The sequence below is a fragment of the Oncorhynchus nerka genome, linkage group LG18 (assembly GCF_034236695.1).
Source record: "Oncorhynchus nerka isolate Pitt River linkage group LG18, Oner_Uvic_2.0, whole genome shotgun sequence".
NCBI classification, from domain to species: Eukaryota; Metazoa; Chordata; class Actinopteri; order Salmoniformes; family Salmonidae; genus Oncorhynchus; species Oncorhynchus nerka.
Genome location: NC_088413.1, coordinates 38091217 through 38118418, shown reverse-complemented (window position 1 = coordinate 38118418; position 27202 = coordinate 38091217). Strand labels below are relative to the sequence as shown.

General features: G+C 42.6%; 1 protein-coding gene and 1 pseudogene across 2 annotated transcripts in view; one reads left to right on the top strand and one right to left on the bottom strand.

Moving 5' to 3' along the window:
* LOC115145809 (long-chain-fatty-acid--CoA ligase 1-like) overlaps window positions 1-11367 on the top strand; it is a 56401-nt gene extending 45034 nt beyond the window's left edge. For both annotated transcript variants that reach the window (XM_029687353.2, XM_029687354.2), the window contains exons 14-21: window positions 986-1081; window positions 1659-1731; window positions 1986-2074; window positions 6300-6416; window positions 7084-7227; window positions 7457-7558; window positions 9148-9219; window positions 9389-11367. In XM_029687353.2, the coding sequence (XP_029543213.1) occupies window positions 986-1081; window positions 1659-1731; window positions 1986-2074; window positions 6300-6416; window positions 7084-7227; window positions 7457-7558; window positions 9148-9219; window positions 9389-9529 (834 nt within the window). In that variant the 3' untranslated portion in view covers window positions 9530-11367. The remainder of the gene's footprint in view (window positions 1-985; window positions 1082-1658; window positions 1732-1985; window positions 2075-6299; window positions 6417-7083; window positions 7228-7456; window positions 7559-9147; window positions 9220-9388) is intronic.
* Window positions 11368-14119: 2752 nt separating this feature from the next.
* On the bottom strand, window positions 14120-27191 carry LOC115145811 (DNA-directed primase/polymerase protein-like; annotated as a pseudogene).
* Window positions 27192-27202: the final 11 nt, after the last annotated feature.

Below are 27202 nucleotides of genomic sequence, written 5' to 3'. Positions count from 1 at the left end.
CAATGTTGAATGTTTATCCTATTAATCTTGGAAAAGACTCTTAAACCCAGATTTGGACCACACCCACTCCACTGAATAGCAGGCTAGTGATTGCTTTGCAATGCTTTCAGTTAGCCACTGAGTTGTGTAATGTTTATGGCCAATGAGCACCGATAGGTTTTATCTATAATTTCTCTTCCTATAACAAGGATTTAAATGGATTTCCCAGTAGATTGTCGACTTGATTCATGATTATGACTGCAAGTTAAGATTATGAAACTTTTATGTTGACATCAGTCCAATCAAAGCTACGGTAAATATAACGTGATTATCTGTGGCTTATGACCTTGAGCCGCCATGGATGGGCACTTTTAATGTAACTCTATGGCAGCACCCAAGGGGCTTGAGCACTCCCTATAGATTTTGCGGTGACGCAGTGTCACTGACCGAACACTGAGCCAATCATGTCGCAACTAGAGAACATTACCAACCCCTACACTCCATATTTTCCGCTGGCTGCCCCACCACCACAGAAAGCACTGAGCAAGGCTGAAATACCTGCATTTTGGAGCTGCCTTAAGAAAGCAAAAAATAGACTGTTTGTATGCGGCTTTATTAACTCAATGATTACTTTTTAAAATTTTTATTATGTAAGTTGTTTGCGAACAGATGTGACATGTATTAATGTAAAACAGGCAACGTTAAAAGAACTGGTGGGGTACAAAATGGGTCGCCACTGTTCTTTATGAAGGTTAATCAACTCACTGGTTTGAGACCATAAAATCAACCAAAAATGGCACTGCTAATTATTTAAATGTAAATTCATCATTTCTTCCTGGTTTAAGTTCAGGCTGGAGTATTTTTTTTCTTCCATTAATTTACCAAATATATATTAAAGAAAATTACTCAAGCCATACGTGACCCACTCAACCTCCCTCAACCCAAATTTGAGAATCGCTGGTCTATTGTGTGAGGTACAACCGTGGCTGTCCTTTGTGCTCTCCAGAACAATCTTGGGGGTCGTGTGAGGCTGATGATCACAGGAGCGGCCCCAGTTTCTCCAACCGTCCTGACGTTCCTTCGTGCCGCACTTGGCTGCCAGGTGAGACTGCCCATCATTGATTTACAAATTTAAATGACAGGTGAACAAAAGGATAAACTCTTTAGTTCAATTCTTCCACCAATCCATTGCTTCTAAATGTGTGGGGAAGAGTGCACAAATGCCCCCTTTCCCAGAGAATTTGGATGCAGAGCCTGGTTGCAATTCTAATTCTTTAACCTTCTAAAGAGGTGTGCACTCATTCACTCCCCCTAATGCATTTAAAAGCATTGGATTGGTACAAGCATGGCTGGAAGGAATTTCCCCCATATCCAACACACTAGTCCTTTCCTTTTAAATCCTTTAGGGGGAGTTTACAGGTGCACTCTTTGGGAGAAAGGTAGAGAATCAGAATGTAGCCCGTTTCATACCCTAGAGAAGTAGCTCCCTCTTTTGACACTTCCTGTTTGTTCAATCATGTTCTCTTTCTATCGGTCAAAACAATCACTTCATGCTTGGGAATCAACCTCCTACCCAACCAGCCTGCTGTGGTGCCGAATATAGATAATACTAGCATCAGAAACACAAGTTACTCCATTACAGTGCTTTCAAATCAATGTCTGGTGCTTCTACTTGACAGTTTTACGAAGGCTATGGTCAGACTGAGTGCACAGCTGGGTGTACCATGTCCGTGCCTGGGGACTGGACAGCAGGTAATACACACATTCAAGCGTTACCGACACATTCAATTACTACCACATCACACAATGCATACCAACACATGCTTAATCCAACAAGCAAGTCACACATGCCTCTACACCCTCTCTACACTGATTATACAAGAACAGTTTTACTTCTGTGTCTTGTGGCTCACTGGAATCTTCATGAAACCTTATGAGATCATGTTGGCATTATGAAAGAACAGTAAGTGTTACTGAAATGTGACAACGCATCTCTTTCTGCCCAGGTCATGTGGGGGCTCCACTGCCTTGCAACTATGTAAAGCTGGCAGACGTGACTGAGATGAACTACTTTGCTGCCAATGGGGAAGGAGAGGTGAGGTGTAAAGACCATTGGAAGTCCCACCTTGGTTTCTTGTGTGCCTTTGATTGGAACAGCCAGTCTCATTGCTCTCTGTCCCTCCCCCTTGGCCCTAACCAGTCGATGTTAGCATATATGAAGGGTCTGAATGGGTATAATCACTATAGTGGTGAAGCTTCCACCTTACTGATCTGCAAACATTGAAAGATAAGGGCCAAGTGCAGGCTTTAATACATGCGGTAAAGAGATGTTTGGAGTTTGACCAAAACAATGTAAACACCATGGAAATTCCATGGGTCCCCCCCTGGTGGGGATAGAGCCAGAATTTACTCATTGCCACCCATCAAAATTAGCCTATCAACTCCAATACATGTTCATGTCATTGTCACCAATCATCACATGTATTTATATAGGCCTTCTTACATCAGCTGATATCTCAAAGTGCTGTACAGAAACCCAGCCTAAAACCCCAAACAGCAAGCAATGCAGGTGTAGAAGCACGGTGGCTAGGAAAAACTCCCTAGAGAGGAACTAGGCTATGAGGGGGGGCCAGTCCTCTTCTGGCTGTGCCGGGTGGAGATTATAACAGAACATGGCCAAGATGTTCAAATGACCATAAATGACCAGCATGGTCAAATAATAATAATCACAGTAGTTGTCGAGGGTGCAACAAGTCAGCACCTCAGGAGTAAATGTCAGTTTGCTTTTCATAGCTGATAATTAAGAGTATCTCTACTGCTCCTGCTGTCTCTAGAGTTGAAAACAGCAGGTCTGGGACAGGTAGCACGTCCAGTGAACAGGTCAGCGTTCCATAGCCGCAGGCAGAACAGTTGAAACTGGAGCAGCAGCACGGCCAGGTGGACGTGGGACAGCAAGGAGTCATAATGCCAGGTAGTCCTGAGGCATGGTCCTAGGGCTCAGGTCCTCCGCAAAAGAGTATTAGAGAGCATACTTAAATTCACACTGGACACCGGATAAGACAGGAGAAGTACTCCAGATATAACAGACTGACCCTTGCCCCCGACACAAACTACTGCAGCATACTGGAGGCTGAGACAGGAGGGGTCAGGAGACACTAGCCCCAATCAACTGCATTACACTTAAAAACGACTTCAAATATCACCATTGATTTCTATATGGTTAGCTATGCTACTAGCTTATCTGAATTTATCCACGTTAGCAAACACACACTATTTATACAAACGTTTGTGGACACCCCTTCAAATGAGTGGATTCAGCTATTTCGGTCACACCCATTGCTGACATGTGTATGAAATCAAGCACACAGCCATGCAATCTCCATAGCCAAACATTGGCAGTAGAATAGCCTTACTGAAGAGCTCAGTGACTTTCAACTTGGCACCGTCATAGGATGCCACCTTTCCAACAAGTCAGTTCGTAAAACGTCTGCCCTGCTTAAGCTCCCCCAGTCAACTGTAAGTGCTATTATTGTGAAGTGGAAATGCCTAGTGGCAACAACAGCTCAGCTGCGACGTGGTAGGCCACACAAGCTCACAGATCGGGACCGCCGTAGTGCGTCTCTCCTCAGTTTCAACCCTCCCTATCGAGTTCCAAGCTGCCTCCGGAAGCAACATCAGCACAAGAACTGTTCGTCGGGAGCTTCATGAAATGGGTTTCCATGGCCGTGCCGCCGCACACAAGCCTAAGGTCACAACGCGCAATGCCTAGTGTCGGCTGGAGTGGTGCAAAGCTCACCGCCATTGGACTCTGGAGCAGTGGAAACTCTATCTCTGGAGTGATGAATCACACTTCCATCTGGCAGTCCCAAAGGACGAATTTGGGTTTGGCAAATGCCAGGAGAACGCGAGGAAAAGTGGTCTGGGGCTGTTTTTCATGGTTCTGGCTAATACCCCTTAGATCCAGTGAATGGAAATCTTAATGCTACAGCATGAAGATTCTGTGCTTCTAACTTTGTAGCAACAGTTTTGGTGAAGGCTTTTCCTGTTTAAGCATTACAAAGCAAGGTCCATACAGAAATGGTTTGTCACTTTGGTGTGGAAGAACTTGACTGGCCTGCAAAGAGACCTGAACTAAACCCTATCAATTACTCTTGGGATGAATTGGAAGGCTGACTGCAACCAGGAGAATGATGTTTGACGAACAGGTATCCATATACAGTTAAGTCAGAAGTTTACATGCACTTAGGTTGGAGTCATTAACTTGTTTTTTCAACCACTCCACAAATTTCTTGTTAACAAACTATAGTTAAGGCAAGTCGGTTAGGACATCTACTTTGTGCATGACACAAGTAATCCAACAATTGTTTAAACAGATTATTTCACTTATAGTTCACTATCACAATTCCAGTGGGTCAGAAATGTACATGCACTAAGTTGACTGTGCCTTTTAAACAGCTTGGAAAACTCCAGTAAATGTTGTCATGTCAATTAGCCTATCAGAAGCTTCTAAAGCCATCATTTGAGTCAATTGGAGGTATACCTGTGGATGTATTTCAAGGCCTACCTTCAAACTCAGTGCCTCTTTGCTTGACATCATGGGGAAAAAAAGAAAAAAATCAGCCAAGACTTCAGAAAAAGAATTGTAGACCTCCAAGTCTGGTTCATCCTTGAGCAATTTCCAAGTGCAAATCAATCCCAGGACAGCAGCAAAGGACCTTGTGAAGATGTTGGAGGAAACCGGTACAAAAGTATTTTTATCCACAGTAAAACAAGTCCTATATCGACATAACCTGAAAGGCCGCTCAGCAAGGAAGAAGCCACTGCTCCAAAACTGCCATAAAAAACACAGACTACGGTTTGCAACTGCACTGGGGACAAAGATCGTACTTTTTTGGAGAAATATCCTCTTGTCTGATGAAACAAATAGAATTGTTTGGCCATAATGACCATTTTTATGTTTGGAGAAAAAAAGGGGAGGTTTGCAAGCCGACGAACACCATCCCAACTGTGAAGCACGTGAGTGGCAGCATGTTGTGGGGGTGCTTTGCTGCAGGAGGGGCTGGTGCACTTCACAAAATAGATGGTATGATGAGGAAGGCCAATTATGTGGATATATTTGAAGCAACATCTCAAGGTATCAGTCAGGAAGTTAAAGCTTGGTTGCAAATGGGTCTTCCAAATGGACAATGACCCCAAGCATACTTCCAAAGTTGTGGCAAATTGCTTAAGGACAACAAAGTCAAGGTATTGGGAGTGGCCATAAAAGCCCTGACCTCAATCATATAGATAATATGTGGGCAAAACTGAGAAAGTGTGTGCGAGCAAGGATGCCTACAAACCTGACTCAGTTACACCAGCTCTGTCAGGAGGAATGGGCCAAAATTCACCCAAATTATTATAGGAAGCTTGTGGAATGATACCTGAAACATTGACCCAAGTTAAACAATTTAAAGGCAATGCTACCAAATACTAATTTGAGTGTGTGTAAACTTCTGACCCACTGGGAATGTGATGACAGAAATAAAAGCTGGAATCTTCACTTCTCTCTACTATTATTCTGACATTTCACATTGTTAAAATAACGTGGTGATCCTAACTGTATTAAGACAGGGAATTTTTACTAAGATTAAATGTCAGGAATTGTGAAACTGAGTTTAAATGTATTTGGCTAAGGTGTATTTAAACTTCTGACTTCAACTGTACCTTTGGTCATGTAGTGTGTTTTCTAAACCCTTTTGTACAACTTCTAAATATTATGCAACGAAAAAACGGCCAAATCAGATTTTAGTAACCACATTATGTGCCTGCTAGGACACATTAATCATGACTGATTTGACGAATATCCACATTGTTAGATAAGGTTTTTTGAATGACCTCCAATGGCAGTGTCCTTGATCTGCCTTCCATTGATCTCTTTAATGCATGTATTGGGACCTACTGGAATACTGAGATGGGGGTTTTCCCTAGCTTGCTTATTGGGGTGGGGGTTGTCCCAGTTGAATTTTTTTTCTTTAACATCTATTTAACTAGGTAAGTTAACAAAATTCTTATTTACAATGACGGCCTACCCTGCTCAAACCCGGACAGCGCTGGGCCATTTGTGCGTTGGCCTAAGGGACTCCCAATCACGGCCGGATGTGATACAGCCTTTAATCAAACCAAGGACTCTAGTGATGCCTCTTGCACTGAGATGCAGTGCCTTAGACTACTGCACCACTCGGGAGCTTGCTTTGATACTTCACAGTTTAATCAATAGCCTTTTGAGGAGGTGGGTGTGTAGCCTGGTCATGTTTATTTGTGTATAAAATTCTGCTTCGCAGGTGTGTGTAAAAGGACCAAACGTATTCAAGGGCTACCTGAATGACCCGGAGAAGACGAAGGAGGTCTTGGATCAGGATGGCTGGCTCCACACGGGAGACATTGGGAAGTGGCTGCCTGTAAGTACTGTCAACTCTACATTCAGCCACCTGTGTTTCTCAATTCTGGTCATTGTTTAAAGGGCTCGATGTTGACTTGATTAGTTGAATCAAGTGTTAGTGCTTGGACAAAAACAAAAATGTGCACCTCTTTGGGTCAGCGTTTAGCGTTTATCAATTGTCCTATGGTGGGGCTTTCAGTGACAATTGTTGTGCCAGAACGTTCACCACACGTGAGGAGTGAAATATGCCAATTAGGAATAAGGGGATGATTAGGTGGCTATGATGGAATGGGGGCAGGTTGGGAATTTAGCCATGACAATGGGGCTAATACCTCTACTCATACGGTAATTGCAATGATTTTTAATGACCAGAGGGTCAGGACAACGTTTATCGTCCCTTCTGAAAGACGGCACTCTATGCAGGGCAATGTCCCCTTCACTGCCCTGGGACATTGGATCTCCTTAGCGCTTCAACACCACTGCCAGCAGCATCTGGTATCCCATCCAGGGATCAATCAGAACTGACCCTGCTTAGATGACATGGGTACCAGGCAAAAGAGCAGACACTGGCCCACCCCTGCTATTGGGCCTCAATATATGACTGACTAAGAGTAGGAAAGTAGTAATGGGGCTAAATCTGATGTAGTTGATCACTACGGAGTTAAGTTTGTTTATTCTACTTTCAGAATGGCATTCTGAAGATTGTGGACAGGAAGAAGAACATCTTCAAGCTGGCTCAAGGAGAGTACATTGCCCCGGAGAAGGTCGAGAACATCTACATCCGGAGCGACCCGGTGGCCCAGATCTTTGTCCATGGCGATAGCTTGCAGGTGTGTGACAAACCAAATACTTTCTATTGAAGCACTTTGTTTGTGGTTGGGTATGTACGTGCATAATGTTTGTTGTGGCTGTATTCACCATTTAACTGAAACTTGTTTGGGTTACACTTATGACTTTCATGTATAAGCCACTGCTTGTAAATGTTGATACATCTGTAAATTAGTATAAATGCTTATGAATTGTAAAAACAAATGTTTGACAATGTCTTGTTTGGCACAGGCATGCCTGGTGGGCATTGTGGTGCCTGATCCAGACTTCTTACCAGGATGGGCAAAGAAGAAGGGCATCGAGGGTTCTTATTTGGAGATGTGCGCAAGCAAGGTTAGCTAGCTTCAATGTTATGGCAGATTTACCATCAACTAACAGTGTATTCGGTGGCTAATTTCCACAGTCCACGCTCTTAAACTTCAAGTGTTGTCCTCAGAAAAATTTCACTGAAGCTTGAAGAGCCTCTAACAGTAACTCATTGACCAAACACACCAAGACAGTCGTGAAGAGGGCACGACAATGCCTTTTCCCCCTCAGGAGACTGAAAAGATTCAGTATGGGTCCCCATATCCTCAACGTTCAACAGCTGCACCATTGAGAACCCTGACCGATTGCATCACTGCCTGGTATGGCAAATGTTTGGCATCCGACCGTAAGGCGCTACAGAGTGTAGTGCATACGGCCCAGTACATCACTGGGGCCCAAGCTTCCTGCCATCCAGCAGCATACCACCCTGCATACCACTGCTGGCTTGCTTCTGAAGCTAAGCAGGGTTGGTCCTGGTCAGTCCCTGGAGGGGAGACCAGATGCTGCTGGAAGTGGTGTTGGAGGGCCAGTAGGCACTCTTTCCTCTGTTCTAAAAAAATATCCCAATGCCCCAGGGCAATGCCCTGTGTTGGGTGCCGTCTTTCGGATGGGACGTTAAACGGGTGTCCTGACTCTGAGGTCATTAAAGATCCCATGGGACTTATCGTAAGAGTAGGGGTGTTAACCCCGGTGTCCTGGTTAAATTCCCAATCTGGCCCTCAAACCATCATGGTCACCTAATAATCCCCAGTTTACAATTGCCTCATTATTCCCCATGTCGTTGCTGCAAATGAGAACGTGTTCTCAGTCAACTTGCCTGGTAAAGTAACGGATAAAAAATCCAGGACCTATATACTAGGCGGTGTCAGAGGAAGGCCCAACAAATTGTCAGACTCCAATCACCCAAGTCATACTCTTCTCTCTGCTACCTCATGGCAATTGATACCGGAGTGCCAAGTGTAGGTCCAAGCGGCTCCTGAACAGCTTCTACCCCCAAGCTATAAGACTGCTAAACCATTCATCAAATGGCCACCTGGACTATTTACATTGACCCCCCCGTTTTACACCGCTGCTACTCGCTGTTTATTATCTATGCATAATCACTACCCCAACCTACATGTACAAATTACCTCGACTAACTTGTTTTCCCTGCACATTGACTCGGTACCGATAACCCCTGTATATAGTCTCATTGTTATTTTGGTTTAATTTTATTTCTTTAGTTTATGTAGTAAATATTTTCTTAACTCTATTTCTTGAACTGCATTGTTGGTTAAGGGCTTGTAAGTAAGCGTTTCACGTTAAGGTCTACACCTGTTGTATTTGGCGCATTCGACAAATACAATTTTGATTTGGAGTGTAAAGCCTTAGAATAAAGCAATGTATTGGACATGCTAGCGTGGATATCGGAACAAGGCCAATCTCATCTCAAACACTCATCACAGTTTTTGTTTGTACTGAAAGTGTCCAAGAAAATGTAACTGCTGACATGCACATTTTTTTGGGGGGGGGGGTTGTATTAACAATAGAAAAAAATACTTCAAGATAGTTTGAGTGAACTATCCCTTTTAAGTACAGCCATTAAGATGACTTGTCTAAAGTGCCTGTCTTTCCAGGAGTTGAAAAATGCCATTCTGGAGGACATTCTGAGGCTGGGGAAAGAAGGGGGGCTGAAGTCTTTTGAGCAGGTACGGCATCCTTCCTAAAGCTCCACACTCTCCTTAGGCACCATTTAGACAAGATAATATTCACAAGTGATGTTGGTGCCAAAATGTCATCTCAATGGGACACGGCTTGTTAAATAAATGCTAAATGCATAAGGGGAATAATGAAGAACATACTCTCTGTCCCGTGCAGGTGAGAGATATCTCGCTGCACACGGAGATGTTCTCTGTCCAGAACGGCCTCCTGACGCCCACGCTCAAGGCCAAGAGGACAGACCTCCGCAGTCACTTCCAAGAGCAGATTGACCTGCTCTATGCGAAGATCAAGATGTGAACCCCCGGTTGAGGGGAAAGGGAAGCAGAGGGTGACGATCATCTGGAAACCATAGCCCGCTCTACTTGAATGTAATGCTCCTCGGATGTGATTGACGACGGTTTTGCCCTCCCTTGTCTACTGTGACAGTGTCTTTGGTCCCCTTGCGATGGAGAGGGAGGGAGACTGTTATGTTAGAGGCCTAGACCGGGATTTGTACAAATGCAGGTAGACCCTGCACTGCGATTAGACTTAGGCATTTATTTTTTTATTTTTTTCAGACGTTCATGGCACGCTGTGTTTACGGCAAACATGATCATGTCAGCACAAACACTTTTAGAAGTAAATTGCAGTCCACAGGTTGTTTATCTACATTTGTTTATATCTAGGCTGTAGTGAAAGAGGGAGAGATTCATGCCTTACTGTCCATGTGACGCTCTGTCAACCATTCCATTTCAAGTGCCTATCGAGTTGTCTGTTTGGAGTTTCTCGACCATCTCATGGTCGGTAATCCCTCAATTGTCAGTTTCAATTAACTGATTTTTACTAATCATCTCTAAATTCTGACAAACTTTAGATTATTATTTTTGTTATGTTAATACCACACCCATGCAGATGTTTCAGTATCACCCTTGTTCAACTTGAGAAATACAGTAGCTATTTATAGCAGTCTATTTAATGTTTATCTTAATTTAATTTGATATTTAATATAATTGAATGTTACTGTAAGTAGTGTCTGTATAAGGGGGGAAAAAAATCATGAGGACATCAATGGGTCATGGTTGATACAGGAAGTGCCATGTTTTCTTTTTCGCTGCATTCCCTTTCTCTGCATACCAACGTTGTACTGTCAGAAGGCCTAGTCTGAACCTTTCTGAACAGTTCCAGATCTATTTTACACATGACAAGTAGGAAGACGTCCATTCAGAAAGGTGTTATGATTTTCTGAACCACTAAATGGTACAAAAGCCTGGCAAAGGAAACAAGCCTCCCACACAGCAGGGATAAAAGACTAGGTTGTGTGTTTTCGTTCTGGTATTGCACATGCAAAGTGCCACCGATGTTTCTGCTCTTACACAAACATTTATTCCGTAAGTGTCCTTAACTAGTGGCCTCAATGTGCCAAAATGCACACGCTGGTACCTGTCCTATCCACAGAACTTAGTCCTGTCGGCCAATTGGAACCTGGGTCGTAATTCTGAAGGCAACAATCAGTAGCCAGCTGCCCTCTTTCCGAAATGTGCACTCGTTCACATAAAAGGAATAATTGGGTGTAAGAAATGATGCAAGTTCTCTAGCTAGCCCATGCTTACACATCCAATGCTTTTAAATGTTTTCAAATGGAGGTGGTAAAATTGACCTTTGTCCAATTGAACTGCACACTCACCATCCATTTGAAGATGTTTGCTCCCATTTGATGCCTAATGAAGGATACCCTGGAGAATGATCAGGTTAAGCTGGTTTAGACCAGTACCAAGCCATGGCTCACTGGCCCCTTGCAAGCTTACTTTTGTGTACAAAATTTACAAGATTTGTGTTCGGCCTAACCAACCATTTACCTCTAAGGAACCACATTATAGACATTTGTCTCCTTTGCAATCTAGCAAGGGTCCTTTTGTGAATTCAGGTTAACAATGAATTAAGTGCTCATGATATACATTGACCTTTTAACATTGTTCTGTACTGGGTTTCTGCTTGGATCACGTTATCGAGACACCGTCACAGATGGACAATACTAGGAACTTGACCTCTCTCTTTAAATCGACTTAACCGTGTTCGGTTTCGATGTGTTTTGTACAGGAGTAGAAACCATACCCTTTCATTTACTTGACTGTACCAAATAAACACTTTGTCCCTGCTCTCTGATTCATCTTTTTTTTTTGTATACGGACATTCTTTGTGATGTACGCAATACGTTACTGATTTAAGTCATCACAAAAACGTTAAACTTTATAAGATGCATGGTTTTATTTAGGTTCCCATTAGCTTTTGTAGAAGCATCTGCTACTCTTCCTGGGGTCCACAAAAATACATGACAGTAACACTGATAGACAAGGACAGTCCCACAAGAAATACAACACAATGTTGTTACCTCACAGTCCCTGCTGTTCCATAAGATGTCTAATCCTAAAGGTAATTTTACTGTTTGCTTGAGTCTTTGGCGTTCCATGCGATCATGGCTCTGTATAATACTATGCATTGCCGTGATTTCGTTTTGGACTTGGGGACTGTGAAGAGACCCCTGGTGGCATGTCTTGTGGGATAAACATGGGTATCTGAGCTGAATGTTATTTGATTATGAAGACAATCTGGAGTTTTCATTGCAGTAATACTTCCCATGAAACCTAGAAGAGAAGTAGTTACTCTATCATGAACCCTTGACCAGGATGGACTGGCGTGTTAGTTCTATATGTGCTGCTCTGTGTTGAGCCAGCTGCAGCTTTGCTAGGTCTGTCTTTGCCGCACTTGACCATATTACCGGACGCGCAGTAATCAAGGTGGGACGAGACCAGAGCCTTAACAACTAGTACAGTTAGATTTTTGTATTAAACTCAAACCTTATTTTTCCCCATCTTCACAACTTTGTCAATATGACTTGACCATGATAATTGACCATCCAATGTTATACCTAGGAGTTCACTTCCTCAACTTGCTCAGTGGTCACACCCTTTATGCACAACTCCAGTTGAGGTTTAGGTCTTAGGTTCTGAACCAAATAAAATGCTTAAGTTTTATGTATTTAAGACCAGTTTATTACTAACCACCCATTCTGATACTCTTTAGAATGTCAGTGAGCTCACTGGCTTTGGGTGCTGACATGTTAAGTGTGGAATCATCCGCATACATAGTCATTTTAGCTTCGTGTAAAACCTGTGGCAAATCATTTGTAAAAATAGAGAAGTGTAACGGCCCAAGACAACTGCCTTGAACACTGGGTTCTATTGGATAAACAACTCCAAGCAGGTGCTGGTGTCATAGCAAGTGAGTTTCTTCAATAACAATTTATGATCAATAAAGGCTGAACTGAAGTCTAACTATACAGCTCCAACTATCTTATTCATTTATTTTAACCAATCTTTAATTTGAGTAAGTGCAGTACAAGTTGAGTGCCCTATATCTGAAATTCAGAAGTTAACTTGTTCTCTGAAAAATTATATTGTGTGGCTCAGTTGGCACTTGCAATGCCAGGGTTGTGGGTTCGATTTCCACGGGGAAACCAGTACAAATTAAATTAAATATCCACTCACTACTGTAAGTCTCTCTGGATAAGAGCGTCTGCTAAATGTCAAATGTATTTGGTCAAACACAATTCTCTCCATCAGTTTACTTAGAACAGGCAGCAAACTGATTGGACGGTTGTAAGAGCCAGCAAAGGGTGCTTTACTATTTTTAGGCAGTGGAATTACTTTCGCTTCCTTCCATGCCTGTGGACACATGCTTGATGACTCAATTTGCAGATAAATGGTTTGCAGTCATATGTTTATTATAAAATCACTCACAAAATAATCCAGAACAAACAAGTACCAGAAAACAGGTAAGGAGTTGGTAGTTTATCAATGTCCAGTTATCAGAAACATACTACCAAGCTATACACAATTCTACGCTATCAGAACAACCAGTAGGGCCGGCATTCAATGCAAGGTGCATTATTGTGCAACGCCCTACACAGCCGATAATGCTCTTAACAGCATATTCACAGACATTTGTGGAGATTTCCAGCTTAACCGTAAATTACCTTTAAAAGTATGTTATAGTGCGCCACGCTGTATCGCAGGAGTCTCCCTCCTTTTCTACCATGAGAGCTACTTTATTTTAATTTATTTTTATAGATTTTTTGTTTTCATTCTCAATTACAATTGTTCATAGAGAAACAACTAAATGAAAGTGAAAATTGCATGTACTTTCAGAATTGTTTGTCGAGCTACTCACAGGAGGGCTGCGAGCAACTGGTAGCTTACAATCGACCTGTTGGAGAACCCTGCTATAACACACCTTGCATTGAATAGGCATAGGTAATTGGGAAAAAACTATGTTTATAAAGTGCATTAACAGCCAGTAATTGAGGATTGTACTGAATTACTGTATTACAAATTAGAAATGAACTGTTGGACAAGTATAACCTCCCTCTAATGCGAGGCAAATAGTGGTTACACCAGATACTGACAACCTTAAGGTATCTGTGACCAACAGATACAGTCATGTGAAATCCATTCTTCCATGCTGCTCCTGGAGATTCACAGGCTGGCAGGCTTAATTCAACTAAGCATCAAGCCCTTGAATCAAATCGAATCAAATCTTATTTGTCACATGCGCCGAATACAACAAGTGTAGACCTTAGAGTGAAACGCTTACTTACAAGCCCTTAACTAACAATGATTTAAGTAAAAAAATTAAAGTAACAAGTAATTAAACAGCAGCAGTAAAATAACAAGCGAGGTTATATACAGCGGGTATCGGTACAGAGTAAATGTGTTGGGGCACCGGTTAGTCAAGGTAATTGAGTTAATATATACATAGTAGTTGAATGGGGTGGGTTCCGTCTGAGCTGGAGCAAAAGCCAGCTCACCCTTTGTCTCCATGAACAGAACTGAAGGAAAATGCACTTAGCACTTAGTGGCCCGACAAGCACAAATCTTTGAGGGACTCAAACTCAGTCATGGTTTGGAGCAGAAGCTCATCTGGGACATCATCCTCTGCCAAATCGCCTGATCTTCTCTCGACATCCTCCAGGGCCTCCAGGTAGGCCTGGTCATCTAGCTCATCTCCCCAAGGATCGCAGCCTTCTCCCTGGGGAAGTGTTGCTGCCGAGCCCACCTGGTACTTCTCCACTGGGGGTGTCTAGCTGAGCTCAATGTTCCCCACATCGTCCATCAGATACGCCTGGTCCTCCTCATCCTGCCGCCAAATAGACAAACACACAACTTTTTACCTTCTACATTTTTTCTGTTACTGTGGGATTCTTTTTGAGTTACCAATTCATGTAGCCAGAGGAAGTCAGGTACCCAACAGAGTCAGGTACTGAAGATGTAATTTTCTATTAAAATGGCAACAAGTGTGACTGAGGTGAATCAGACTTTTGTAGCAGTGAGGGGAACAGGTGCAGAACTCACCATTGTAGCTGATGCAAATGTCCTGTGGTAATGGGTTCCAAAGTTATTTCAATTAATGACATACTGGTTCCAAAGTCATTTCAATTAATGACATACTGGTATACCATTCACCTAAAACACAGGCTCTCGATTGTGGTTATAAGATGACTTGTGTCAAAACTATTATTAGTATATACTATCTATTTTATTTAATCAAAGTCATTACTATTTTAGTGTTCACCAGCGTGTACTGGAAGCTCTTGCAAACAGGGTCGGGACACTTCTGGTACCAGACCTCTAAGATCTACCAGTGTTCATCTGTTAGAGGAATTTAATTCCTATATGTTCACTAACCAATTCAATTGTAACAAAGAAAAACACTTTGTCCATTTCTAAGAATTTGTAAGGTTCTTATTTGCATAAAATAGACAAAGATCAGTCTCAAAATTAATCAGTAGCGTTTATTTCCGAGAGCTCTGCTCAAAATACCATGTACATTAGTTTATATACCATTCTAACCTACGCACATACATACACACTAACATTTGGATTCTCTCTTTTTCTACTGAAGTCTCACCACAGTTTATTACCACTTAGCTGACAGTTCCAGTCCCCCCCAGATACGGAAAACCTGGAGGGGCTCTCCCTGTCCTATCTTATCTCTCCAGAGTTATAGCTGGGTCGGTTCAAACATAGGTTAAGGACCCTCTTTGTTTTCGTTAGGCACACACATGCATTGCTCTCTTCCCCGCTCCAACCTTATTTTTAATTACACCTTGTTCATGCTACATAACCTCTAATTTTCTGGGTAGAAGTGTTTAATCATTTATCTTCAACCTTGATAAAATATCTAAACATAATCTCAAAAGTCTACCCTAAATTCCTTATGTTTGTAACGGCGTTCGTCTGTTGTAGAAAGAGAATCGGACCGAAATGCAGCGTGGTGGTTACTCATGTTACTTTAATGACGGAAAACGGAACGATACATAAAATAACTATGAAGACAAAACAACAAACGGAACGTGAAACTTATTACAGCCTATCTGGTGCACACTACACAAAGACAGGAACAATCACCCACGAAATACAAAGCGAAACTGAGGCTACCTAAATACGGTTCCCAATCAGAGACAACGAGAATCACCTGACTGATTGAGAATTGCCTCAGGCAGCCAAGCCTATACAACACCCCTAATCAGCCGCGATCCCAAAACTACAAACCCCAATACGAAAAACATATAAACCCATGTCACACCCTGGCCTACCCAAAAATATAACAAAAACACAAAATACAATGACCAAGGCGTGACAGAACCCCCCCCCCTAAGGTGCGGACTCCCGGACGCACCTCAAAAATATAGGGAGGGTCCGGGTGGGCGTCTGTCCATGGTGGCGGCTCCGGCTCGGGACGTGGACCCCACTTCATTAAAGTCATAGTTCCTCCCCTTCGCGTCCTGGGATAATCCACCTTCGCCGCCGACCATGGCCTAATAGTCCTCACCCAGATCCCCACTGGACTGAGGGGCAGCTCGGGACAGAGGGGCAGCTCGGGACAGAGGGGCAGCTCGGGACAGAGGGGCAGCTCGGGACTGAGGGGTAGCCCGGAACTGAGGGGTAGCCCGGAACTGAGGGGTAGCCCAGTACTGAGAGGATGCCCAGTACTGAGAGGAAGCCCAGTACTGAGATGAAGCTCAGGCAGGTAGTAGGCTCCAGTAGATCCTGGCTGGCTGGCGGATCTGGAAGATTCTGGTTGACTAGCAGATCTGGAAGATTCTGGTTGACTGGCAGATCTGGAAGAGACTGGTTGACTGGCAGATCTGGAAGAGACTGGTTGACTGGCAGATCTGGAAGAGACTGGTTGTCTGGCAGATCTGGAAGAGACTGGTTGTCTGGCAGTTCTGGAAGAGACTGGTTGACTGGCAGATCTGGAAGAGACTGGTTGACTGGCGGATCTGGAAGAGACTGGTTGACTGGCGGATCTGGAAGATTCTGGTTGACTGGCAGATCTGGAAGAGACTGGTTGACTGGCAGATCTGGAAGAGACTGGTTGACTGGCAGATCTGGAAGAGACTGGTTGACTGGCAGATCTGGAAGAGACTGGTTGACTGGCAGATCTGAAAGAGACTGGTTGTCTGGCAGTTCTGGAAGAGACTGGTTGACTGGCAGATCTGGAAGAGACTGGTTGACTGGCAGATCTGGAAGAGACTGGTTGACTGGCAGATCTGGAAGAGACTGGTTGACTGGCAGATCTGGAAGATTCTGGTTGACTGGCAGATCTGGAAGATTCTGGTTGACTGGCAGATCTGGAAGAGACTGGTTGACTGGCAGATCTGGAAGAATCTGGTTGACTGGCGGATCTAGCTGCTCTATGCAGACTGACATCTCTGACTGCTCTATGCAGGCTGACAGCACCCTGCAGACTGACAGCTCTCTGCAGACTGGCAGCTCAGGCTGCTTCATGCAGACTGACAGCTCCTTGCAGACTGACAGCTCCCTGCAGACTGGCAGCTCTTTGCAGACTGACAGCTCTGGCTGCTTCATGCAGACTGACAGCACTTGGCAGACTGACAGCTCTCTGCAGACTGACAGCTCTGGCTGCTTCATGCAGACTGACAGCACTTGGCAGACTGAGCTGCCAGTCTGCAGAGAGCTGTCAGGCTGCTCCGAACAGGCAGGAGGCTCCGGCAGCGCAGGAGAGGATACAGGCTCTGGCTGCGCTGAACAGGCGGGAGACTCCAACAGCGTAGGAGGGAAGGAAGGCTCTGGCTGTGTTGAACAGGCAGGAGGCTCCAACAGCGTAGGAGGGAAGGAAGGCTCTGGCTGTGTTGAACAGGCAGGAGGCTCCGGCAGTGCAGGAGAGGAGACAGGCTCTGGCTGCGCTGAACAGGCGGGAGACTCCGACAGTGTAGGAGGGAAGGAAGGCTCTGGCTGTGTTGAACAGGCGAGGCGCACTGAAGGCCTGGTGCGTGGCGCTGGAACTGGTGCTACCGGATCGAGGACACGCACAGGAAGCCTGGTGCGGGGAGCTGCTACCGGAGGACTGGTGTGTGGAGGTGGCTTTGGATAGACCGGACCGTGCAGGCGCACTGGAGCTCTTAAGCACCGAGCCTGCCCAAGCTTACCTGGCTCGATGCCCACTCTAGCCCGGCCAATACGAAGGGCTGGTATGTACCGCACCGGGCTATGCACCCGCACTGGAAACACCGTGCGCTCCATAGCATAGCACGGTGTCTGCCCGGTCTCTCTAGCCCACCGGAAAGCACAGGGAGTTTGCGCAGGTTTCCAACCTGGCATAGCCATACTCCCTTCTAGCCCCCCCCCAATAATTTTTTGGGGTTGCTTTACGGGCTTCCCTGCCAACCATGTTCCCTTGTATCGTCGGCTCCTATCTCCGGCTGCCTCTGCTTCTTCCTTGGGACGGCGATATTCTCCCGGCTGCGCCCAGGGTCCTTTTCCGTCTAATATCCTCTCCCAAGACCAGAAGTCCTTATATTGCTGCTCCTCACAATTAACAGGGAGAGTAGGCTCAGGTCTGACTCCTGACTCAGCCACTCTCTCTCTGCGCCCTCCCCCAATAAATATTTGGGGTTTACTTTCTGTTTTCGCTCTGCGCCGCCGTGTTTTCCTTTTCAACTCCATTCGCCTCCAGCCCTCTTCACACTGATCTAGCGAATCCCAGGCGGGCTCCTGCACTCTCTCTGGGTCGGCCGCCCACCTGTCGATTTCTTCCCACGTCGTATACTCCATGCCTCTACCGTCCATAACGTCCTCCTTTCGCTGCTGAAGCTGTCGCTGCCTGTAACCACGCCACTCGGTCCGTTTGTGGTGGGTGATTCTGTAACGGCGTTCGTCTGTTGTAGAAAGAGAGTCGGACCGAAATGCAGCGTGGTGGTTACTCATGTTACTTTAATGACGGAAAACGGAATGATACATAAAATAACTATGAAGACAAAACAACAAACGGAACGTGAAACTTATTACAGCCTATCTGGTGCACACTACACAAAGACAGGAACAATCACCCACGAAATACAAAGCGAAACTGAGGCTACCTAAATACGGTTCCCAATCAGAGACAACGAGAATCACCTGACTCTGATTGAGAATCGCCTCAGGCAGCCAAGCCTATACAACACCCCTAATCAGCCGCGATCCCAAAACTACAAACCCCAATACGAAAAACATATAAACCCATGTCACACCCTGGCCTACCCAAAAATATAACAAAAACACAAAATACAATGACCAAGGCGTGACAATGTTCTCTTGCGTCCTCCTCACAACACATTGGAGAAGGTCCTAGTGGAGGAACCAAGGATCTTCTCCTCAGATGCATTTTGAGAAGGAGGTTGAGGAATCAAGGAAAGGAGGAATCAAGAATAAAATTGTTAAATTACGAGCCTAGTTGGTTTATTCACAGACAAAGTGAGCAACCTTCCCGCTAGCCATGATTGGCTGAGATAATGAGTGGGCTGGACATGCCGAGGGTTTGGATTGGTTTGCCATATAGCGCTGGGCTATCTATTGAAGCTGATCAGTATGTTTAGGTAATTGTGTCGAACGCAGCTGTTTTATTTAAATGTATCGCGTAGTAACCAGCATAAACCTAATGTCAAGTTAAAGTGTACTGTTAGCTAATGTTTTTGTTATGTTACAGCCTTATTCTAAAATGGATAAAAAAATTGTTTTTTCTCAATCTATACATAATATCCCATAATGACTGAGCAAAAACGTTTTTTTTTAAAAATGTTTACAAATGTATTAAAAAAATTAGAGGTCGACCGATTATGATTTTCCAACGCTGATACCGATACCGATTATTGGAGGACCCAAAAAAAAGCTGATACCGATTAATTGGCTGATTAATTTTTTTAATTTGTAATAATGACAATTACAACAATACTGAATGAACACTTATTTTAACTTAATATAATACATCAATAAAATTATTGTAGCCTCAAATAAATAATGAAACATGTTCAAATTGATTTAAATAATGCAAAAACAAAGTGTTGGAGAAGAAAGTAAAAGTGCAATATGTGCCATGTAAGAAAGCTAACGTTTAAGTTCCTTGCTCAGAACATGAGAACATATGAAAGCTGGTGGTTGCTTTTAACATGAGTCTTCAATATTCCCAGGTAAGAAGTTTTAGGTTGTAGTTATTATAGGAATATTTCTCTCTATACAATTTGTATTTCATATATCTTTTGACTATTGGATGTTCTTATAGGCACTTTAGTATTGCCAGTGTAACGGTATAGCTTCCTCGCTCCTACCTGGGCTCGAACCAGGAACACATCAACAACAGCCACCCTCGAAGCAGCGTTATCCATGCAGAGCAAGGGGAACAACTACTCCAAGTCTCAGAGCGAGTGACGATTGAAACGCTATTAGCGCACACCCCGCTTAACTAGCTAGCCATTTCACATCGGTTACACCAGCCTAATCTCGGGTGTTGATAGGCTTGAAGTCATAAACAGCTCAATGCTTGAAGCATTGTGAAGAGCTGCTGGCAAAACGCACAAAAGTGCTGACCTCTGTCATTGCCAACAAAGGGTATATAACAAAGATAAACTTTTGTTATTGACCAAATACTTATTTTCCATCATAATTTGCAAATAAATTCATTAAAAATCCTACAATGTGATTTTCTGGATTTTCTTTTCTCATTTTGTCTGTTATAGTTGAAGTATACCTATGATGAAAATTAAAGGCCTCTCTCATCTTTTTAAATGGGAGAACTTACACAATTGGTGGCTGACTAAATACTATTTTTCAATCACAATAGATAGGTGTGTGCCTTTCCAAATCATGTCCAATCAATTGAATTTACCACAGGTGGACTCCAATTAATTTGTAGAAACATCTCAAGGATGATCAATGGAAACAGGATGGCAAAGGGTTTGTAAATAAGGTATTTAAATAAGGTATTTCTGTTTTTAATTTGTAATAAATTTGCTAAAATTTCTAAAAACCTGTTTTCACTCTGTCATTATGGGGTATTATGTGTAAATTGATGAGGAACATTCTAATCTAATCCATTTTAGAATAAGGCTGTAATGTCACAAAATGTGGAAAAAGGGAAGGGATCTGAATACTTCCTAATGCACAGTATATCAGTACATTTGTAACAACTAAAACATTACGAAACTTCTATTCGATCAAATAAGCCTCAAGTAGCAAATTAGCAATTATATTTTATGTTGACCAAACTCAACACTCTTCCATTGACCTCTATACATAAAATCCCCACTTCCACTGCTTAACGCTATATTTTCGCACGGACAGATATCTCGCTTCGCCTCTTCCTCTCTGGATTCACTCACAAAGGGCTTTATCAGGATGCATTTAAATGGCTTCCTCTCCTTCAACTTCACTGATCTGAAAGAACAGGATAGGTGGAAAGAACATGGTGGCCACCTATAGGGCCATTTGCTTTCACCTGTCCAGTTCTTTTAGATCAATGCTTAATACAGTAAGGAGAAAAGGAGAGGAAAGAAGGATGACACTTTGGACTACTAAGACAAATAGATCCCAACAATTCCAAACTAGACACTCACATGATGTTGTTGCTTTTGTGAAACCGGTCCACACTCTGACATCAGCTCTACTTTAGGATGTCGTAGACAAGTAACTGCTCTGAGACAAAGTAGTCCCACCGTTATATGCCTGTTGGAGAAAATATTGGAAACTTTTATATTTCAACACAGCAACTTGGTTAATTTGATACACTTACATATCTTTGTAATTCAGCAGCAGTTTGATTGTTTTATTACATACAGTGCATCTAAAATAATACATATACAGTATTTATCTAACAGCTGCTGAAAACGTACTTCCTTAGATGCCATCCTTTGCTGTCATCAAGGCAAAGGGTGGCTACTTTGAAGAATATAAAATATATTTTGATTTGTTTAACACTTTTTTGGCTACTACATGATTCCATATGTGTTATTTCATAGTTTTGATGTCTTCACTATTATTCTAGACAATAGTAAAAATAGAGAAAAACCCTGTAATGAGTAGGTATGTCCAAACTTTTGACTGGTACTGTACACATATTTGAGTTTGCACTTTTGGGACTATTCCATTGGGCCATGCAGGCTTCGTCAAGCTGACCTCAAGCATTTTAAGGAATATGACATATGTATTTGACCCAGTTCTGGAGATTTCTCTGCCAATGTTAAACTGCTGGCTGAAACTAGTTTTGACTGAAAAACAGAGGTGTTATTGAACTGAATAGCCTTTCTGTCTTCTATGAAATATATTGTTTTGTTTGTCATCCTTCAATGTAAGACTCTTTGGGAGGCTACCAGTGTTCTCCCCACAAAGAAGTGGACAACTCCCGTTCTTTCTGTGGGGATTTACAGTTAGGTCCATAATCATTGGTACCCTTGATAAAGATGACCATAAAAAGACTATAAAATAAATAATACAAATACTGAGCTATATTGTATGTTCAACATTTTTGGGAAATTATTTTATACTAATACACAGAGAAAGATATTTTGTTTAATAAAAAAAGATTGGGGTCAAAATGATTGGCACAACTGTTTTCAATACTCTAGCACCCTCCCATTGTGAGGATAACAACACTGAGCCTTTTGAGAGTGTTTAATGAGATTGGAGAACATGTTGGGAGGGATCTTAGACCATTCCTCCATACAGAATCTTTCAAGGTCCTTGATATCCTTTGTCTGCTCTTATCGACTGCCCTCTTCAATCCAATCTTATTAAACATTTTAGAATGAGGCTCAGTGTCGCTATCCTCACAAGGGGAGGGTGCTAGAGTATTGAAAAGAGGGGTGCCAATTACTTTGACCCCCTAAATTTGAAAAATGTTGTATAACTTGTTAAACAAAAACTCTTTCACTGAGCAATTGTATTAGTATAAATTATAATTTCCCCATTTTCTGCAACATGCAATATATCTCAGTATTTGTATTATTTATTGTATAGTCTTTTTTGCTCATCTTTATCAAGGGTTGCCAATTATTATGGACCTGACTTTTCTAAACCCCAAAAGACACCTATTATTTTTGTGTCTCTGAACTCTGAATTTGTTTCTTAGTTACTAATTGCGTTAAATCTTTTGGAATTATAAGATAAAGTGTTACCGAAATTTGTTTTAGAACATCAAAGGACAGACCTTTTGCCACAGTCCTCTGTGACTCCACTCACATCATTCTCAAATTCACTTCCCCTCCTATGCACGCTCATCACTGGCTGCAGAATAAATGGATAAATTGCCCTTTAAAAAAATACTAAATACATACTTGATTGACCGATGAGATATTTTTTAAATCAGCATGAGCCAACATTGATTAGATAACAATGCATTTTCTACCTCCAATATAAAGCAATAATATTGTGAAGTTGAGTTTAATATCTATACTGAACAAAAACATAAATGCAACATGCAACAATTTAATTGATTTACAGTTCATATGAGGAAATCAGTCAATGTAAATAAATTCATCAGGCCCTAATCTATGAATGTCACATGACTGGGAATACAGATATGTATCTGTTGGTCACAGATACCTTTAAAAAAAATGGGCCTCACAATGGACCTCAGGATCTCGTCACTGTATTTTTGCGCATTCAAATTGCCATTGATAAAATGCAATTGTGTTCATTGTCCGTAGCTTATGCTCGACCATACCATAACCCCACTGCCACAATGGGGCACTCTGTTCACAACGTTGACATCAGCAAACTGCTCGCCCACACGACACCATACACGTGGTCTGCAGTTGTGAGGCCGGTTGGTTGGACGTACTGCTAAATTCTCTAAAACGACTTTGGAGGCGGCTTATGGTAGAGAAATTAACATTCAATTCTCAAGCAACAGCTCTGGTGTACATTCCTGTACATTTACTTCAGCTCATGAAACAAGGGACAAACACTTTATATTTTTCAGTGTATATATCTCTATCTATTGTCTCATTTCCACTTTACATCAGAGACCGTAGGAGATTACTTACCGACATGTAGGTTATCCTTAAAATCTGCATTTGGTCAAATCAAATCCAAGTTTACTTGTTACGTACGCCGAATACAACAGGTGTAGTAGACCTTACGGTGAAATGCTTACTTACAGGCTCTAACCAACTAATACAAAAAATGTATTAGGTGAACAATAGGTAGGTAAAGAAATAAAACAACAGTAAAAAGACAGGCTATATGCAGTAGCGAGGCTATAAAAGTAGCGAGGCTACATACAGACACCGGTTAGTCAGGCTGAGTGAGGTAGTATGTACATGAATGTATAGTTAAAGTGACAATGCATATATGATAAACAGCAAAAAAAACATCAGCAACAGTGTAAAAAGAAGGGTTGGGGGGGCACACAATGCAAATAGTCCGCGTAGCCATTTGATTACCTGATCAGGAGTATTATGGCTTGGGGGTAAAAACTGTTGAGAAGCCTTTTTGTCCTAGACTTGGCACTCCGGTAGTAGAGAGAACAGTTTAGGGCTGGGGTCTTTGACCATTTTTAGGGCCTTCCTCTGACACCGCCTGGTGTAGAGGTCCTGGATGGCAGGCAGCTTAGCCCCAGTGATGTACTGGGCCGTACACACTACCCTCTGTAGTGCCTTGCGGTCAGAGGCCGAGCAATTGCCGTACCAGGCAGTGATGCAACCATGCTCTTGATGTTGCAGCTGGAGAACCTTTTGAGGATCTCAGGACCCATGCCAAATGTTTTTAGTTTCCTGAGGGGGAATAGGCTTTGTTGTGCCCTCTTCACAACTGTCTTGGTGTGTTTGGACCATTCTAGTTTGTTGATGAGATGGCAACTGAATTTTTCTTCTGTACTGGATTTAAGGTTCAATCCCATACACCTCCTCCAGCTTCTCACACACATACTGTAAACACAATAGAAATATTAATAAACATGTTGAAGTATGTACCATCAACATTAAAGGGGCAATCTGTGATTGCTACATCAGTTTTTGGACTTTTAAATTAATTATATATATAAATATATATATAGATTTTTGAAGAATATAACTTATGCCTGATGAGCTTAGTCCAGCTGTATTTGTATTTGTATTTATTATGGATCCCCATTATCTGCTGCCAAAGCAGCAGCTACTCTTCCTGGGGTCCAGCAAAATTAAGGCAGTTTATACAATTTTAAATCATTACAATACATTCACAGATTTCACAACACACTGTGTGCCCTCAGGCCTCCACTCCACCACTACCACATATCTACAGTACTAAATCCGTGTGTGTGTGTGTGTGTGTGTGTGTGTGTGTGTGTGTGTGTGTGTGTGTGTGTGTGTGTGTGTGTGTGTGTGTGTGTGTGTGTGTGTGTGTGTGTGTGCTCGCTCGCGCATGCATGTGTCTGTGCCAATGTTTGTGTTGCTTCACAGTCCCCGCTGTTCCATAAGGTGTTTTTTTAATCTGTTTTTTTTAATCTAATTTTACTGCTTGCATCTGTTACTTGATGTGGAATAGAGTTCCATGTAGTCATGGCTCTATGTAGTACTGTGCGCCTCCCATAGTCTGTTCTGGACTTGTGGACTGTGAAGAGACCTCTGGTGGCATGTCTTGTGGGGTATGCAATGGGTGTTCGAGCTGTGTGCCAGTAGTTTAGACAGACAGCTTGGTGCATTCAACGTGTCAATACCTCTCTTAACTAAAAGTAGTGATGAAGTCAACCTCTCCTCCACTTTCAGCCAGGAGAGATTGACATGCATATTTTTTGAGAGTGGCTAAATTAACATTTAATTCCTCAGAATGTACAGCAAAAAAACATCCTTCTACAGATCACTTTTGGACCACATGTCCACATGTTACTGTCATAACAATTACCTAACAGATGTCATAAACAGTCTCGACAGCTGGTTTCACCTTAAGGCAAATTACTTGACATTGTCATGCCACAAACCATTAATTTGTTTAGCCAGTTTGCCTAGCCAATAGGCTGATCTAAACATTGTGTGTCATGTCAGTGTAAAGCCAATTGTCATAACAATGACATAAATAACAGCATAAACAACATATTTGACCCAGGTATATTTTGCACTTGAGAGGGAAGGAAGCATTCAATGTTTGGATGAGGGAGTCCACCATGCACTTCCCATCAAAGACAGAAAAGCCAGTCAAAATACAGCTCGCGAATAGCCTCCTCTGGGATCACCTCATAGCAATGCATCAGAGGTTGCCTGTAGGTACTGATTACAGTTGAAATTGAAAAGTAGTACCACTGGTTAACAATCTTCAGTTATGACAAATGGGACTTTCGTATTTCTTAACTGCCTCTGAAGGTATAAATAAAGTTATATTGAAGTGAATGGTGTAACCTTATACATACCTGTAGTAATGCCATAGCTCACTGTAACTGGTGACCAGGAAGATCCTCCCATCCATCTTGGCCTGTTCCTTCTCAAGTGCAAACACGTGTACGTCCTTTGAAGTAGAGGGCAGTCAAAACTACAGTTAGCTGAAAACAAATGTCATTTTTTTTAGTTATTATGACACATGGAAGTGCAATGAAACACACACGTCACACAAAAGGGAACAAAGTCCTCCGGACATACAGTAGCCTGCTCACAGATCTGTTTGTGTCGTCTTGTCAAATCTTATGGTCAATGTCAAACATGACAGCACAAACCGATATGGCACCACGTTACTGCAGAGATGCTGGTGCGTACCTCTCTGCAACTCTGGGCAAAGTTGATAGCCATACATTGACGGGGGAAGAGCTTCCATATGGAGGATGGCTGCCATGGCCGGGACAGCCTTGGTTTGAAGCGATAGGACAAAGGCCACTGCTGGAAGGACTGAGCTAGTTGTTCCACCTTCTTCAATCTGTTTCCCCAGTCACCCCTGTTCATCTTCTATGTGATGCAGGCTGCCACCAATCATTTCTGCATGTAAGAAGAAAAAACTGTTTTATTTGAATACTTTAATGTAGTTGTGTCAGTGTTTTTCATATCTAACTTTAACAATGATCAATACTGAAGGCATTACTATAGACCTATGGATCCATCTCTGATTTTGCATTCACAAGAATATGATTGTGAAACCCCATCATTATTAGGCCTAGCAGAGAATGGATGAGATGTGGCTGGAGAAATGTAGCTAGGGCCAACATTCAAATTCAGACACATTGGATGCAAGGACTGACAGGCCATGAGAATGACAAGATTGTTTTCGCGAAATTCATAATTTTGTTTACAAGCATTCAATTGTGTATGAATTGGTACTAATTAATTGTGTATTACAGTCTGATTTAAATCAGACTAGCCATACACACTACACATTTAGCCAGAGTTGAGTGTAATATGTACCAGTCATGTTGTTAATGTTAGTACCACTAAAATGTATATTAAGATGTAAAATCTGCTTAACGTTTGCTAAACTAAGCTAACGTTACAGAATTCGATTTACAGCAGGAGCGGAATCTATCTACTTGCAGGAACCCGTGTTGAAAACGTTGTTTTGCTGCGACAAGTGACGTACTTCCAGTGCGCCACAAGTGTGCCTTACTATCCAAATAGTTGAGAACATTCTACTTTTGTCTCATAAGCCGAATTCGTGCAATATGGCTATTACATATTACAAATGCATATAGCCCACCAATATGGAG